Source organism: Bombina bombina, chromosome 12 (genome assembly GCF_027579735.1).
Source record: "Bombina bombina isolate aBomBom1 chromosome 12, aBomBom1.pri, whole genome shotgun sequence".
Taxonomy (NCBI): domain Eukaryota; kingdom Metazoa; phylum Chordata; class Amphibia; order Anura; family Bombinatoridae; genus Bombina; species Bombina bombina.
In genome coordinates, this window is record NC_069510.1 from 107758663 (window position 1) to 107777051 (window position 18389).

The 18389-nt window shown below is 37.8% G+C and overlaps 1 protein-coding gene across 1 annotated transcript in view; it reads right to left on the reverse strand.

Annotated features, from left to right (window-relative positions):
• The window catches only part of COL27A1 (collagen type XXVII alpha 1 chain), a 591531-nt gene that overhangs the window by 350144 nt on the left and 222998 nt on the right, over positions 1-18389 (reverse strand). Inside the window, exons 15-17 of the mRNA XM_053696152.1 lie at positions 15919-15972; positions 14922-14966; positions 4655-4708 (exon numbers count right to left, since the gene is read on the reverse strand). Coding sequence (XP_053552127.1) covers positions 4655-4708; positions 14922-14966; positions 15919-15972 — 153 coding nt within the window. The remainder of the gene's footprint in view (positions 1-4654; positions 4709-14921; positions 14967-15918; positions 15973-18389) is intronic.

Below are 18389 nucleotides of genomic sequence, written 5' to 3' on the forward strand. Positions count from 1 at the left end.
AGAAACAACACAAGTCGATTTGTATGAGATTCTGCTAAATGTGAAGACTGAGCAAGTACCAAGATATTGTCCAAATAAGGAAATACCACAATACCCTGTTCTCTGATTACAGACAGAAGGGCACCGAGAACCTTCGTAAAAATTCTTGGAGCTGTAGCTAGGCCAAACGGCAGAGCCACAAACTGGTAATGCTTGTCTAGGAAAGAGAATCTCAGAAACTGATAGTGATCTGGATGAATCGGAATATGCAGATATGCATCCTGTAAATCTATTGTAGACATATAATGCCCTTGCTGAACAAAAGGCAGGATAGTCCTTACAGTTACCATTTTGAATGTTGGTATCCTTACATAACGATTCAATATTTTTAGATCCAGAACTGGTCTGAAGGAATTCTCCTTCTTTGGTACAATGAAGAGATTTGAATAAAACCCCAGTCCCTGTTCCAGAACTGGAACTGGCATAATTACTCCAGCCAACTCTAGATCTGAAACACATTTCAGAAATGCTTGAGCCTTCGCTGGGTTTACTGGGACACGGGAAAGAAAAAATCTCTTTGCAGGAGGCCTTATCTTGAAGCCAATTCTGTACCCTTCTGAAACAATGTTCTGAATCCAAAGATTGTGAACGGAATTGATCCAAATTTCTTTGAAAAAACGTAATCTGCCCCCTACCAGCTGAGCTGGAATGAGGGCCGCACCTTCATGTGGACTTAGGAGCTGGCTTTGATTTTCTAAAAGGCTTGGATTTATTCCAGACTGGAGATGGTTTCCAAACTGATACCGCTCCTGAGGATGAAGGATCAGGTTTTTGTTCCTTGTTGTGACGAAAGGAACGAAAACGATTATTAGACCTAAATTTACCTTGAGATTTTTTACCCTGTGGTAAAAAAGTTCCTTTCCCTCCAGTAACAGTTGAGATAATAGAATCCAACTGAGAACCAAACAATTTATTACCCTGGAAAGAAAGGGAAAGCAGAGTAGACTTAGAAGACATATCAGCATTCCAAGTTTTAAGCCATAAAGCTCTTCTAGCTAAAATAGCTAGAGACATATACCTGACATCAACTCTAGTGATATCAAAGATGGCATCACAAATAAAATTATTAGCATGTTGAAGAAGAATAATAATGATATGAGAATTATGATCTGTTACTTGTTGCGCTAAAGCTTCTAACCAAAAAGTTGAAGCTGCAGCAACATCCGCTAAAGATATAGCAGGTCTAAGAAGATTACCTGAACACAAGTAAGCTTTTCTTAGAAAGGATTCAATTTTCCTATCTAAAGGATCCTTAAAGGAAGTACCATCTGCCGTAGGAATAGTAGTACGCTTAGCAAGAGTAGAGACAGCCCCATCAACCTTAGGGATTTTGTCCCAAAACTCTAATCTGTCAGATGGCACAGGATATAATTGCTTAAAACGTTTAGAAGGAGTAAATGAATTACCCAAATTATTCCATTCCCTGGAAATTACTTCAGAAATAGCACTAGGGACAGGAAAAACTTCTGGAATAACTACAGGAGATTTAAAAACCTTATCTAAACGTTTAGATTTAGTATCAAGAGGACCAGAATCCTCAATTTCTAATGCAATTAGGACTTCTTTAAGTAAAGAACGAATAAATTCCATTTTAAATAAATATGAAGATTTATCAGCATCAACCTCTGAGACAGAATCCTCTGAACCAGAAGAACCATTATCAGAATGATGATGTTCATTTAAAAATTCATCTGAAAAATGAGAAGTTTTAAAAGACTTTTTACGTTTACTAGAAGGAGGAATAACAGACATAGCCTTCTTAATGGATTTAGAAACAAAATCTCTTATGTTATCAGGAACACTCTGAGTATTAAATGTTGACGGAACAGCAACAGGTAATGTGACAGTACTAAAGGAAATATTATCTGCATTAACAAGTTTGTCATGACAAACAGTACAAACAACAGCTGGAGGAACAGATACCATAAGTTTACAGCAGATACACTTAGCTTTGGTAGCTCCAGCACCAGGCAGCGATTTTCCAGAAGTATCTTCTGACTCAGTTTCAACGTGGGACATCTTGCAATATGTAATAGAAAAAACAACATATAAAGCAAAATTGATCAAATTCCTTAAATGACAGTTTAAGGAATGGGAAAAAATGCCAGTGAACAAGCTTCTAGCAACCAGAAGCAATAAATAATGAGACTTAAATAATGTGGAGACAATAGTGACGCCCATATTTTTTAAGCACCAAAAATGACGCCCACATTATTTGGCGCCAAAAATGACGCCACATCCGGAACGCCGACACTTTTGGCGCAAAAGAACGTCAAAAAATGACGCAACTTCCGGCGACACGTATGACGCCGGAAACTGAAAAAAAAAATTTGCGCCAAAAAAGTCAGCGCCAAGAATGACGCAATAAAATGAAGCATTTTCAGCCCCCGCGAGCCTAACAGCCCACAGGGAAAAAGTCAAATTTTAAGGTAAGAAAAAAATTGATTTATTCATATGCATTATCCCAAATATGAAACTGACTGTCTGAAATAAAGAAATTTGAACATCCTGAGTCAAGGCAAATAAATGTTTGAATACATATATTTAGAACTTTATAAAAAAGTGCCCAACCATAGCTTAGAGTGTCACAGAAAATAAGACTTACTTACCCCAGGACACTCATCTACATGTTGTAGAAAGCCAAACCAGTACTGAAACGAAAATCAGCAGAGGTAATGGTATATATAAGAGTATATCGTCGATCTGAAAAGGGAGGTAAGAGATGAATCTCTACGACCGATAACAGAGAACCTATGAAATAGACCCCGTAGAAGGAGATCATTGAATTCAAATAGGCAATACTCTCCTCACATCCCTCTGACATTCACTGCACGCTGAGAGGAAAACCGGGCTCCAACCTGTTGCGGAGCGCATTTCAACGTAGAATCTAGCACAAACTTACTTCACCACCTCCATAGGAGGCAAAGTTTGTAAAACTGATTTGTGGGTGTGGTGAGGGGTGTATTTATAGGCATTTTGAGGTTTGGGAAACTTTGCCCCTCCTGGTAGGAATGTATATCCCATACGTCACTGGCTCATGGACTCTTGCTAATTACATGAAAGAAATTGGGTTTAGTATCAACGTAAAAACACATTGAGGTTGATCACTATCTATCAGCTCTTTTTCTGTCTGAAAAGGCTACTTTTCAAATTTACACAATCCCAATAGCACATTTTTGGATATTTAACACAACCGCAATTGGGTTTTTGGCTCCTCAATAAAAGCCCTATATTTACGACGGGGCCAAAAAGATCTCAGCAGTCACAATCCATTTTTTCAACACCTCTTCAGTTTTGACTTTCAAATTTGACACCTCAAGGAACTTGATAAAGCCCAAAAATGGCATTTGGACATTTACGAATGTAAAGGTTCATTTATATATGTAATGAGTATATGTTAACTTGTACAGCTAAGGGGATCTACAGGAAAAGTGTGACCAGTACCCCAACATCTACAAATGGGGTGTAATCTCTGTTATTGCTTGATTCTAAGTCAATACTTAAATCATTAAAAATGACAATATAGCAATTAAGCAATCATGCCCAGTATGTCCATCATGCCAAGATACAAATGGCAATCAAATGGTTTAGCAGTGGTGAGAATTAAATTGGATTATAATAGATCAATGTCACACGTGTAAATGTGCATTTCCCTTCCACAGTGAAAAAGGGGTTAATTCAAAAGAACTTAAAGGGACATGAAATTCCAAATTTTCTTTTCATTATTCAGATGGAGCATTCAATTTTAAACAACTTTCCAATGTATTCCTATTATCTAATTTTCTTCATTATCTTGTTATCCTTTGTTGTAGAAACAGCAATTCACATGGGAGAGCCGATAACATGAGGCATATATGTGCAGCCACCAATCAGCAGCTCCTACATAGGTATGCTTTTCAACAAAGGATACCAAGGGAACAAAACAAATTTGATAAAAGAAGCAAATTGGAAAGTTGTTTACAATTGCATTTACTTTCTGAATCATTAAAGAAACATTTTGGGTTTCATTTCCCTTTTAGAGGTGTGAATGGGCTTTTGCATGTGTCAGTTTTGTACGACTTCCCAGTTTCTATCCCAATAACAGGTACTTCATACATGAAAATAAATATTTTTTAAAGATAAAAGTGACCTTTTTATCCTGCTGTACATCCAATGCAAAATACATTTTTTTATTCTATGACAATGCCGGCTATACAGCCAATCCGAAAGCTGCGCCACTCATACTATAGTTAGGAACAGTAACAATATAGGAGTGTTGAAAGATTCCTCTATTGAGCCAGCAACTTAAAAGTAGGTAAATTAATACCTTTAATAAAAAATAAAAAAAAAGATACAATAAATGTATATATTAACCGAGCATTTTTTACAGACTTATAAACATATTTGGCCCCTATTTATGAAAGTCTGGCGGACCTGATCCGACAGTGCAGATCAGGTCCGCCAGACCTCGCTGAATACGGCGAGCAATACGCTCGCCGTATTCAGCATTGCATGAGCAGCTCGTGCAGCATTGCACGAGCAGCTTTACCTTTGTAAAATTTCAATCTTAAAAGGTTAAAGAGACATAAAACTTTTTTGCTGATGATTTAACATATACAGTACAGTGACTTCGTACCTTATCTCCTTGAAATCCAACATCTCCTGGTAACCCTGGAAATCCCTGAACGCCCTGAGTACACATCACCAAAGAAAGTTAAAATGTGTATCATAAACACAGACAGTTATGGGAGGGTCACAAGCTGGGGTAGCAACTTGTTAGAAGAAACAAACAGGATTATAAATGCATAAAACAGGCTTATCACAAACATGATACACACAAACAGTATAAACACAAGAGTTCAGGATCACATTTTGGAAAATATATAGAGTATTATGATGCATAAAACATAATTACATACACAGAAGATAAAAAGGCATAAATTGACAATGTAAACTGGACACAGTATGATATGAGCAGGGGCTGTCAATCATCCATATCGGATCAGGATGATTTCAATCCACCACCTATAAGATGGCGGACAGGTTAAGGAGCTTATGGTCTTAAGGCCGCTGCTTCATAAAGGGACACTAAACCCACATTTTTTTCTTTCGTGATTCAGATAGAAATTTTAAGCAACTTTCTAATTTACTCCTATTATCAAATTTTCTTCATTTTCTTGGTATCTTTATTTGAAATGTAAGAATGTAAGTTTAGATGCCGGCCCATTTTTGGTGAACAACCTGGGTTGTTCTTGCTGATTGGTGGATAAATTCATCCACCAATAAAAAAAGTGCTGTCCCGAGTAATGAACCAAAAAACAGCTTAGATGCCTTCTTTTTCAAATAAAGATAGCAAGAGAACGAAGAAGAAAAAATGATAATAGGAGTAAATTAGAAAGTTGCTTAAAATTACATGTTATATCTGAATCACAAAAGAAAAAATTTAGGTTCAGTGTCCCTTTAACTTCCGTTTCAGCCGAGCCTGAAAACAATGGGCCTCCGAGATAGCATTCGCTGCTTCATAAATGGAGCCCAATGTGGTTTTCTTTCGCCCTACTTTTTTCATTGTTATGGTTATCTCATAAATAAAGCATACTGTAATTAAATTACTTATTTTGAGGGGAATAGTTTGAATGCTTATAAACATGATGTAAGAAACTGAAAGGGCCATAACTGATGTAAAAATAAAATAACCTATTTTATTTGTGCACTTGTTTTTAAACAAATTCTTTTCGGTCACTATGTGTTTAACTCTAGGATAATGATGCTATATGTTAAAATGGTGGATATATCACATTGTGGGAATAGATAGGAATGGCACAGGGCTTATTCGCTTTCCTATATAAAGATTTACCATTTCAAGCACATTTTGTTCTGGTTCTACCAAACTAAAGTCTGTTTATTGTTTATTTATTGTTTTTAATGTTTATTTTGTTTTGGTTTTGTGCAGATGAGAAAACATTACTGTGACCCAACTGCACAACATATGCTACACATTCTGTCTCAGCTGCCTCAGGGATAAAAGTAAATATATATGAACTCTCTTGATTGCATATTCATTTCTTGTAGATATATTGTCTTGTATCTTCTCGGAGTGGGTTAAAAAAAACACTATTGGATTCTTTCCCTTCACATTTACTGTATAGCCCATTTTTTCCTCTCAGCTTTAGTTAGTTTTTATCAATGTTGACAGTGTGGGCTTATACCACTACATAGTTGCTGTAGGGTTCTGGACATTCGGCAACTTCCCTCAAGGTTGCCTGTGGTGAATTTGGGTATGTGGATGATTAACTGGGGTACAGCACTATAAGGGGCCAATTTATCAATGTCTGTCCAACATGATACGCTGTCGGCATTTAACATTGCACAAGCAGTTCACCAGAACTACTTGTGCAATGCCGCCCTCTGCAGATTCGCAGCCAATCGGCCGATAGCAGGAGGTGTCAATCAGCCTGATTGTATAGGAATGGGGCGCATTACAGACCACAGCCTCAGAGGCAGCGGACCAGTTATGGAGCAATGGTCTTAAGGTCGCTGCTTTATAACTGCTGTTTCTTGCGAGCCTGAAGTAACCAGGGGCTTCAAGCTCCATTCTGAGCTTGATAATTCAGCCCCTAAGGGTTCTCTATTTTAGGTAATCACATGGGTCAGACTTTGTCTTGAGACTCTTATAATATAATTTTCCTCCTCTTAGTGTTTTACATTTAGTGCAACTCTATTTATGTGCTTAAGTGCCTAAATGATATGAAACAACTAAACAGTTTCCTAGAGTTAACCTTTTCAAGGCAATATTATTTCTTGCTAGAGGGCATGGTGAGTTCATCAACATCACACATAAAGATACTAATTTTTGATTCTCTTATCCCCTAAAAGTATTCCTTGTAATTCATGCCTAAGAAATATTGCAAGAGGTTCAATGGCCAAATTAAATAAAAGAGCAGATATTATACATCCTTGTCGAGTACCTCTCAAGCTGACATTTGGGATTAAACTCCACTCCACCAGGAGGCAGGCAAAGATTACCCAACATATCAAGAGTTTTAATCGCTCCCACCTCCTGATTCCCTGTAGTCTGTCGACTAGTCAAAAAAGGAAAGAAAAAAACCCCAGAAGAACAGGAAGAACAAAGCAGAGTAATGATGTGCATGTCAGAACCGTTGATTAGACAAAAAAAATGGTGGGTCTTGTGGACTCTCACCACCATTAAAAAAATACATTTTTAAAGGTAAGCATAAATTGTGATTTATTTCATTAGGTGGTGAGAGTCTATGAGCTATGTCATTTTTGATCAAATACTCAAGCTGTGAGAAGAGTGTGGGACAAAAAAAAGATAAGCAGGCACATCACTAGACACTGCATCCTGAAGAATCTTCCTTCCCCAAAAGAAGCCTCTGAAGAGGCACAAACATCAAAATGATAAAACTTTGTGAAAGTATGGAGAGAAGACCAAGTAGTTTGCAAATCTTCAATGGACGCCTCATTTTTGAGTGCCCAAGAAGTGAAAACTGATCTAGTAGAATGCACCATGATACGAGGTGAATCAGTTGCTTTAACCAAGAAGCCAAGGTAACTGCAGAAGTTTCTTACCCTTAAGCAGACCTGAATAATTAATAAACAAGTAAGAAGACTGTCTAAATTCTTTGGTAGCTTGAAGATAAAACTTCAGAGCCCTAACCCCCCCATCCACATTATGTAGCAGTCATTCTTTAGCATTTCTCTGAGAAGTAGACAATGAAGGAACCAGAATCTAATGATTAATGTTTTGAGAGGAAACATCCTTTGGCAAAAAAATCATAGTGAGTCCTTAACACTGCTTTGTCCTGATGGAACACTGAATTAGGAGTCTCACAAGACAAAGCAGAAAGTTCAGAAACCCTTATAGTTGATGAGATGGTCAAAAGAAATAAAGTTATCTAGGACAAAAGTCATATGTACCCATTATGCATAGGATCAAAAGGATGAACTTGCAGGGAGCTCAAAATTAGATTGAGATTCCAAGGAGGAGTTGCTGCTCTTATCACTAGGCAAATTGTAACCAGAGCTTGAACAAAGGTTTGAATGTCCAATAATCTAGCAAGTTTTTTATGACACGACATGGAAAGAGCTGAAATTCAAACTTTCAAAGAACTGGATGATAAATCCTTATCTAAACCATCCTGACAAAATTCTAAAATCCTTGGAATTTGTAAAGAATCACACCGGAAACCCTGAGATTCACACTATGAGAGAAACACTTTCCAAGCCTTGTGTTAAATCCTTTTGGTATCTGGCTTCCTAGTTTGAATGAGAGTGTTAACGACTGATTCTGAAAAACCACGTTGAAGAAGAACTAAACGTTCAATATCCAATATATTGACTTTAAATCTGGTTGAACGAAAGGACCCTGAGAAAGAAGGTCTCTTTGCAATGAAAGCGGCCACAGAGGAGAAGAGGACATCTGGACTACATCCACATACCAGGTCCTGTGCCGCTCAGCTGGGGCAATGAGAATTACTGGAGAACTCTCCTGTTTGATCCAAGCTATTACTGACAAGAGTATACATGTACATCACATGATAAGAACAAGGAACTGCCAACACATCTATGAGATTCACTTGAGGATCCCTTGATCTGGAACAAAATCTCAGGGGTTTGTGATTTACGTGGGATGTCATCATGTCAATTTTTGGTCTCCCCCAACGTACCACAATTTGATTGAAGACAGCTTGGAGAGACTATTCCCCCTAATGACAAGTCTGAGAAAATCCGCCTCCCAATTGTTAACTCCCAGAATCTGCAACAGCTGAAAGACCAGCTGCTGCAGATACCTTACTCCCTGGTACAAAACATGTGTGCCTACCTGAAGGCGGCATTGCTTCTAACAACTCCTTAATTTGAAAATGTAGGTAGAATTTGAAATCAGGAGAAAAATCTATGCTTCCTCATCCCTTGAGAGGGGGATGCAATACAGGTTGAGTTTGCAATACTATTCACGCATCCATTGCATAATTGCGCTGGAGGATATGCACTTAGGCTGAGATGCCACATCTACAGGTCTCTCCTCAGAAGGAACAGATTGTACATTAGAAGTGGGGACAGTTCTGAGCTGCTCCATATTAAAGAATAAGGAGACCGACAAAATTAGCACAATATAGTACAAATAAAGCTTGGCAGAGATACACAGGCACAAAGAGATATGAATACAATTGAACAAAACTCTCAGCAAAATAATGTGGGAGCATTACGAGAACGCTATAACAATAGTCACAAATTAAAAACCAATTGCAAGCAAAGAGTCAAATATCTTTAACAAGGCTCCTGATACGTAGTACTTTACCTCCTCTCTGGAGACCATGCCAGAGCAAACATGCAGGGGAGGGCACTTAAAGATGGCCGCAGCTGTTCTGAGGAGAATGATGAGAGGACGGGAGCGCAACGTGATGCATGCAAAACCAATTTAACCCCTCCGTATCAAGAGCACAAGACCAAGTGCGAGTTCATAGTGCTCCTAACAGGAAAAGTGTTCCACCGTAGCACTTTGTACACTATAAGCCAGTCACAATAAAATAAAGGTATACCCACACTCAATAAAAACTTTGTAAAATAGATGCAATACAAAACTTTGTGCTGACCGGAGCAGTTTTAAATAAAAGTGGTGTTTAAGAAGTGCTCCTCTACTGTATGTTTCCACTGCCTATAACACAAATAGCCTACGTTGCGCATGTCTTTCATGCTCCACAATATGGGCACTCACATAAGTTGTCAGCAGTGTGTGCCTATCAAAATAAAAGTCCCCTGGCTATGCAGTACCCTGAAAAGTACCTGCTAAGAAGCCTGTGGGCTTTGAGAATGTAAAAAGTGCTTAACTTATACGCACTCAGACTACTGGTCTTGCCTCACATCTAGTGCCCCATCCTAGTTAGGTAAAACAAACTCAAGATCTAGTCAAGGGTGTACCCTGACACAGCAAACAGGAGGTGGCTGAAGGAACAGTCCCAGCGACCCCTGTAGCAGGCTAGTGAAAAATTCTAGCAGAAGAATTACATTCACTGGCCATGGTACTACTCCTATACACCCCTCTGCCCTATTTCCAGTTCTTTGAGGGAGATAGCAGGCCTTACAGCATTTTGAAAACCCCTTTCAATACAGAAGTATCAGCAATGCACTCTTCACCTGTGTTCCTGTGGAAGCAAAAATGAAGACTAAGGGAAATCAGGAGGTGGGAGGGATCAAGGCTCTTGAAATGTTGGGTAACCTTTGCCTGCCTCCTGGTGGAGTGGAAATGAATCCCAAATGCCATGGCTCATGAACTCTTCTGTGAAGAATAGCATGGTGACATTGTCTTGCTCAAATTCAATAAATCACTAAATAATTACAAAATCTCTTTACTGGTGTAATGGTTTTTTCTCCTAAATGTTCTACAGTCCACATCATAGTGTTTTACCTCAGAAGTCTATCTGATTGGCTAAGGAGTAACATAACTCGGAAGTAACATAAAATGATGGTCTATTCAGCACACTGCTATCTAACATATACATGGATTATTGGAATATTTTTTTGTGGCATTAAAGATCTCATTATTTCTCAAGCCCCCCGATCTTCTAAAAAACCTGTGTCTGACAGCTGATAAACTTTTTTTCCACAAGACAATTTCTATCCTATTATGTGAATAGAATTATTATTATTATGAATAGAGAAATCCACATTTAACTTTCCTATATCTTTTACAGTTTTACTTTTCTTTCTGAAAGATATATAAGCTTATATATAGGTTTAGCCTTTAGCTCTGATTCCAGTTCTTTCAGTTTTTTTCTTTGATAACAGTAAACTCCTCACATCGAATTTTCTCTTTTCAAGCATCAATTTCTGCATAGCATTGGTACTTGGTCCTGTGGGTGTTGGAACATCATTCTCTTAATACAATTAGTCAGTTGTCATTTAAGTTGTTAACTATCAAGACACATTTGTTTGTCAATTTGACCAAAACTATAGGAGTGACATTTTTTGGGTTCTACTATGAGTGCCCCTTTTGATTTTTTTTTAATCAAAATAAGGTAGTTTTGTGAGCTTTTCCTTAGTTTCTGAAAGCATTTTTACTATATTTTGAATTCTAGCTTTCTGTGTCATTTAAGTAGATTTGTTAAGATTGACAAAATATGTTCACCTATACATGTCCTTTAGTGTTATCTGAAAGCTACTAATAAAATCAGAATAGCGCAGTCAGCGCCTCGCTTCTTTTGGTCAGTTGGATTTGTTCAAGTATCATTCTGACCTATAAATACCAGATGAAATGACCAACTTTTTTAGGTAAGGGTTCATTCTAATAGAGCTTTAGCTTTATAATGAAATATATTTTGAGCATTTGTGCCAGCACAGAAGGAAAGGATAGATATACGAGTACAGAGTCCAAAAACACTTATAAAACTTTCTACTTACTTCCAAGGGGCACAAAACAACATATATATCGGTTGAGAATAAAATATCAAAGAATATGATAAAAATAAATAACTATAAATATGCATCTATATAAAAAAAGTGACAGAGAACTCATTGACACCTTTAGGGACAACAAATCACCTTATGATGCACCTCATACATCCTGTTAACCACTTTCTATTAAATCAAAAGACAAATAATGGATGTCTCAGCAACTATCTGTTCATCAGATGAACATGTAATTTAATTAAACGTTCCTATTCTCTATGGTACATTTTTGTTTAATTCTGTTTGACATTTGCATTCAATTAAACATGCACACCAAAGACATTATTCATAGTTAAGAGAAAGCATTAATTATTAAAATTTGTCTCCTTTTTTTTTTTTTTTTTGACAACTACCAAAATTGCAAAACCTTTAAAATGGTTCAACAAACATTGCCTATGCTTCTGCTACCAGTTCAAGACAGACACGATAAGAGCAAAAAAGGGCCAAAGCGTCTGATATAGGAAACCGCCAAGAAGATCCAAAAGCAATAACCGTCATATGGAATTCTAGAAGACCTGTAATTATCTCTAAACCTACGGCAGTCAGAAAAGCACATCAGATGGAAAGAGTTACCATGGACTGCCCCTCATATGATTTCAGTTAATCATCCCATTGGGAGCACTGTTACAAGAACAGCACATGTTAGTAGGAGGAAACAACACTAAAAATAAACATATTGCACTGTATAATTAGAAATTTCATAGTGTTTCTCATACACAAAATATAAATTAATACGCATCTACTGAAGTATATGAAACAACAGAAAACTTAAATTCAGTTTTTTGTAAAAGCACAGCTCTCTGGTATAATGCTATCGACAAACTGGTCGCCTCTCTGTTTTAGAGGTTTCTCTGTATATGTAACAAAAAATGGCAACGTTCAACTAAAAATAAAATGTTTAAACACAATAGGTTCTATTATATCAGGATAATTCCCTTACCTTGCCTAGGGATAAATTGACAGAGGTATTCCAATCCATTAGCAAACAAATCTTGAAAACACATTGTGCATCTTTCACACAGCTTGTATTTCTGTGCTGAAGTTGTGTGTGTGTATGTGTGTATATATATATATATATATATATATATATGTAGGGAGAAAAAGGACGCACTTGCCGGATCTTAAGTTAGCAGTATTTATTAATACAAATTCAGGTGACGTTTCGGGGTGATTAGCCCCGTCCTCAGACCTTACCAAAACAATATCGGTGACTCCAATAAATAGACAAACTTACTTACCCTCCACCAACACCAGCGAGAAACCTGAAGTGACCACAGCGTCCTACCTGCACCACTGCGCAGGTCAGTTGGTTGCCATGGTTGCTATTGGAGTCACTGATATTGTTTTGGTAAGGTCTGAGGATGGGGCTAATCACCCCGAAACGTCACCCGAATTTGTATTAATAAATACTGCTAACTAAAGACCCGGCGAGAGCTTCCTTTTTCTCGCTACATGTGCATACTTTGAATGCACCCCGGGCAGCATTATTGGATTATAAGTGTGTGCAGAGCCCCTGGGACTTTTTGTGTGTATGTATATATATATATATATATATATATATATATATATATATATATATATATATAGTCAATCTAGTTTAGCACTCACTCCACAATATATCAGCTGTCTGGGTGCTCCTCATGAGGACATATAAAAGCATCACAGAAGTCACTCACTATTGTTTGTTCGATCAATACATGTGACTGATTATTGGGAGTACAGTGTCAGTGTGCCTTCTATCCTATATATATATATATATATATATATATATATATATATATATATATATATATATATATATATATATATATATATATATAAAACAGTTGTATTAGTTAAGGCTGCCATACAGTGTTTCTGCACAGATATTCTGTTAGACAGTGGGCCTGTATATGTGTAGCCATTAATTTTATGTCAGTAAAAGTTTACATATTTACATATACACCTACATGCAGCACAGAGTCAGTACAAGGAGGACAGCTTCGTTTTCATTTTTTGTGCTCACTGCCATGGGCCTGCAGGGGTATGTGCACCAGTTAGTGGTTTACAACACATTAAATACAGATAGGTGATATTAAAAGAGAGAGGTGATTCTATGCTCAGTAGTTCCATGCAGGAAAAAGATCAGAAGAGCCAATAAAAACCCACACCACCACAAAGTTCTCCAGGGCTTTTGAAAGGGGAAAAAAAGCCATAGATGGCCCCAGATAAAGCCAGCGCAATCCACAAGAGCATCTTTTATGTCATCAGCATGGTGACCCTCATCCACACCAGCAACGTCTGTTGCCTCTGGCTTTACTCCTAACCATACAGTGTCTTCTACACGTGAGGAACTCCACCAACTGCTGTCTGTTGTGTTTCACAAGTAATCTTAGATAACTCATTTACAGGTCCTGCCCAGTACACTCTGTATATAAAATACATTTCGGATACTGAGCAAATATATTTGATATAACTGTTTAGTTAAAAATTGTCTACCAGAATATACTCTGTCACAATGCAGTCCTTTGTTGCGTTCTTATTATGCCACCTTGCTTCTCCATTCCCAAGACTCATCTGACTCTCTTCATTTGCAACCCAGGGTGCTCTTTGCTATCACATATATATATACTGTATACACACACACACATACATCACATGAGTTGATCCAAGCACTCGCTGTTAATTATGTTGCCAGGGTGCTCTCTAAGTAACTTACAACAAAAATTATGGAATGAAGAGGCACTCTCAGGGCTTTTTTAATTTTCCAAACGTATTGTTTCTTTATTTTCTTTTTTCTGGTCAACGTTTTGGTCCGTGCACAAAAACATAAATGCCGCAAGAACCTTGTTAACTGTGTATCTTTTGCAAACATGACGGTCTGTGACAATCTAACATGACGGTCTGTGTTCCAGCTACAGTATTTACTAATTCAAACAGTGTTAATCATTTATATAGCGGATCTTCTAATGGATTGGAGCAGGTTTGAAAAAAAGAAGCCCAACGTCACCATGCAGGGTTAACACACAGGAATTCTGACGAATAAGGGGGGTGATGGTGGTGTCTTATTTACTGGAATGCAGGTTACTAGCAATATACCAATGCTTGCAAGAGACTAGGCCAGTGATGGGGAACCTTACTCCAGATGTTTCAGAACTACATTTTCCATGATGCTTAGGCACTCTGCGGTCAAAGCTGAGCCTCATGGGAAATGTAGTTCTGAAACACCTGGAGTGCCAAGGTTCACCTTCACTGGACTAGGCAATACTTGATGTGAGCTGCCTTGACAAATGTAAAATCTCACACATATTTCTAGGGCAGTGAGCATTGCTCATCCAATGGGATAAACTGAGTGTCCTACAAGGGCAACTCCTTCCTGCACTGTCAGGGACACAGGGCAGAGGTAGGCTTAGCACAGCTTTGCATGCAAACACAATGCAGTAAGGGAGTATTCTGGTCACCTTATCACCTTTCAGTCCAGATTCTCCAGGGTTCCCTGGCAGCCCCTGAAAAATAAAAAGACTCCTGCTTTATAAATCCAGATAGCTATTTCTGTGCTGCTGTGTCTGACAACCTGTACTATGGAGAGTGTTGGACATCAATACAAATTACAGATGCACCATTTTCTAATAAACAAACCAGATTTACAAACAATAAGGAAGCCTGTTATTTGGGTTTATGTTTCATGTGCACCTTTATACCCCTTTAAATGAACATTAGACTTGAGGTGTGCTGGGTTCACTATACAATTTCTTGTAATATTTATAGGATCCTTCCATATCAAAACTGAGGCAGGAGGAGAATACAAAATAAAGCAATTCCACCAGCACATTGAATTTTCTGTATCTTTATTGGAACATATGGATCTTAGGACAAAAATGGCCACAATTCAGGTTATGCACCCTTAATCATGGCATGACTAAGGGCGCATAAGGACATTTTTGGCCTTAGATCCATATGTTCCAATTAAGCTAAAGAAAATTAATTTTAATTGTGCTGGTGGAAATGCTTTATTTTGGAAGAGTCTGTGGGGAATATGCACTGACCCTATCTACATGTTTGCACATGAAAACAGTGTTTGGTGATGTGCTGGAAATCACTGGTGTATTAAGGAGGAGAATACAGACAGCACAGTTGGTGCTATTACATGATGCAAACCTAATGTTACACTCTTGTGGATCCATATGTTATTGAATAACTGTGTATAAGCAAACACAACAAGGGCTACTAAATATAAACATGAATTATTTCAGCCATGCAAAGTAAAGGCCCAACTATACCCAACACTTTATAAATGAGTGCAGCCTAAACAAACTTAAGTAATTATCTCAGCTGAACACATACGCATATAGGGTGGGCATCTGCACAAAAAGAGTTTAAAACCTTGGTGCATTTATTCTAGGTTTATGCAGGGAAAAAGATCAAACCACAAATGACATACTGTGAACACAAACTCACCTTCATACCCCTGGGTCCCATAAAGCCAATGGGTCCAATTGCGCCCACGTCACCCTGTCAGGAATAACAACAAACATTTTAGAGACAGCTGAAAACATTACTGTTTCACTTGGTTGCACATATTGGGAGCGCCTTATTCCCACCTCAGCCACCAACACTTCTAAGGAAATCCTATTACAGCTGAAAACCAAAAAACTTTTAAAACTGAGAATAAAAAACAGATTGTGCTGTTCTCAGCTTTCAAGGTTGTATTTCAAAGAGGTAGAGAAGAGACGGAAAAGGTTCCTAGATGGGTGCATGGAAATATTACATACAATGGACAGGCGGCCCACATCTCCCCCAGCCTAAAGAGAGTGTTTGTGTGTAGGATGTTTATTCCAAGCCTTTTCTCTTAAAGAGAGAGAGTATGTGGTTAGATTCGGTAACACCTGTCCTTAAACAACTTTTCAATTTACATCCATTATCAAATTTGCTTAATTCACTTGTTATTCTTTGCTGAAGGAACAGCATTACACTACTGCAGCTAGCTGAACACATCTAGTTAGCCAATCACAAGAGAGACAAATGTGTGCAAGCACCAATCAGCAGCTAGCTCTCACTATTATAGGATTTGTGCGTATTCTTTTTCAACAAGGGATACTAAGAGAACGAAGCACATTTGAAAATAGAAGTGAATTTAAAAGTGTCTTAAAATTACCTGCTCTATATGAATCATGCAAATTTAATTTTGACTTTCCTATCCCTTTAAAAGGGACAATAAATACTGTAATAGAAAATGTTTAATTATGAGTAGGAAAAAAAAATTGCAGTATACTTTCATTTTTTTGTCTCCCACCCCTTTAAATGTAAATTAAGTCTAAAAAGTCTGTTATATTTTTTATTTTTTCTAAAAACTGGAAGTGCATACTGCAGACTTCCCATATGTGTCCCTAATTGGCCTCAGATATGATAAGATAAGGAACAGCAAAACAAAGGATAATGGCTAGCTGACTCTACTCTAGAAACAAGTATGGTTGGTGAGGGGAGTTTGGCCTCTGAAAACAAACTGCATCAAACAATGTGTTAATGTATTCAAAAGTGTTCACACTCACTTAGTATGTTAATTCATTGCAAGAGATCAGAAAAATCTTGTAATTACAATGTGCTTAGTGCGCCTTTTAACATGTTAAAGATATTTTTACATAAAAAAAAATTCTACATTACAATTGAACCTTAGGGACTGAATGCTTACTGGCTGATAATTAGATATCACTGTGATGGACAGTGAAACGACCAAAAAACATTAAAATATATATATTTATTTGCAGCAGCAGCAGCAGCACAGGAAACAGAAACAAAAAATATATAATACATTTTAAAATAAAGGTTTGGCCAGTTGTCACCAATATGATGTTAGCGCAGGGTGCAATGTATGTACCCTGAAACTTTCTAACTAGTAGAACTGCACAAAAAGAGCCCCAGTAGCCAGAGGCGTAACTAGAAACCACAGGGCCCTGGTGCAAGAATCTTTGAAGCTGGGCCCCCACCCTCGGGGGCCCGGTCTCAGTTGCGACCTCTGCAACCCCTGTAGTTCCCGCCCCTGCCAGTAGCTTCAGGGGCCATATTGGTACAGGCATGCTTATACGACTGCTGTTTCATGTCTGCAACCTCAGATGCTGCGAATATCAGGCAGCCCAGACTTGTTTGTCCAGGATGACTGGCAAGCCTGGCTTGCATGCAATTGGCTGAGCAGAGCGATATCAGGGGGCAGGGTTACACACATGATTAAACTTCCGAAAGAAGATGCTGATCCAGAAGGCACCAAATGCTAGAGGACAGGTTCTCCCGATCAGAATCTTGTTCACACGGATATTCTTAAATGGAGGCCAATATAAGCTGTTCCATTCTTGCCATCTTTACCTTGTAAAAACTTGTAAATCTAGGGGATTCTGTGTCTATATGTTGCTGCTTGTCAATCAAAAACATTTTGCACCCAACTCATCCCTATTTTGAATATTTATGAAAGGTCTTTAGAATCAATGTGGAATTCTGGATAGATAAATGGATAGATAACATATGCAATAGTCATTAACCCATAGTGGATTTATAGATTTTGCTCCAGTTTCTCTAGGGTAGCTGCTTGTGTCAGAGTATCAAGTTTATTCTGAGAGTGCTACCCTGGTTACAGGAAGTAGATCCAGCTTAAAGGGACACTAAACCCAATTTTTTTCTATCGTGATTCAGATAGAGCATGCAATTTTAAGCAACTTTCTAATTTACTCGTATTATCAAATTATTCTCATTCTCTTGGTATCTTTATTTGAAATGCAAGAATGTAAGTTTAGATGCCGGCCCATTTTTGGTGAATACACTGTGTTGTTCTTGCTGATTGGTGGGTAAATTCACCTACCAATAAACAAGTGCTTTCCATGGTCCTGAACCAAAAACAAAAGCTTAGATGCCTTCTTTTTCAAATAAAGAAAGCAAGAGAA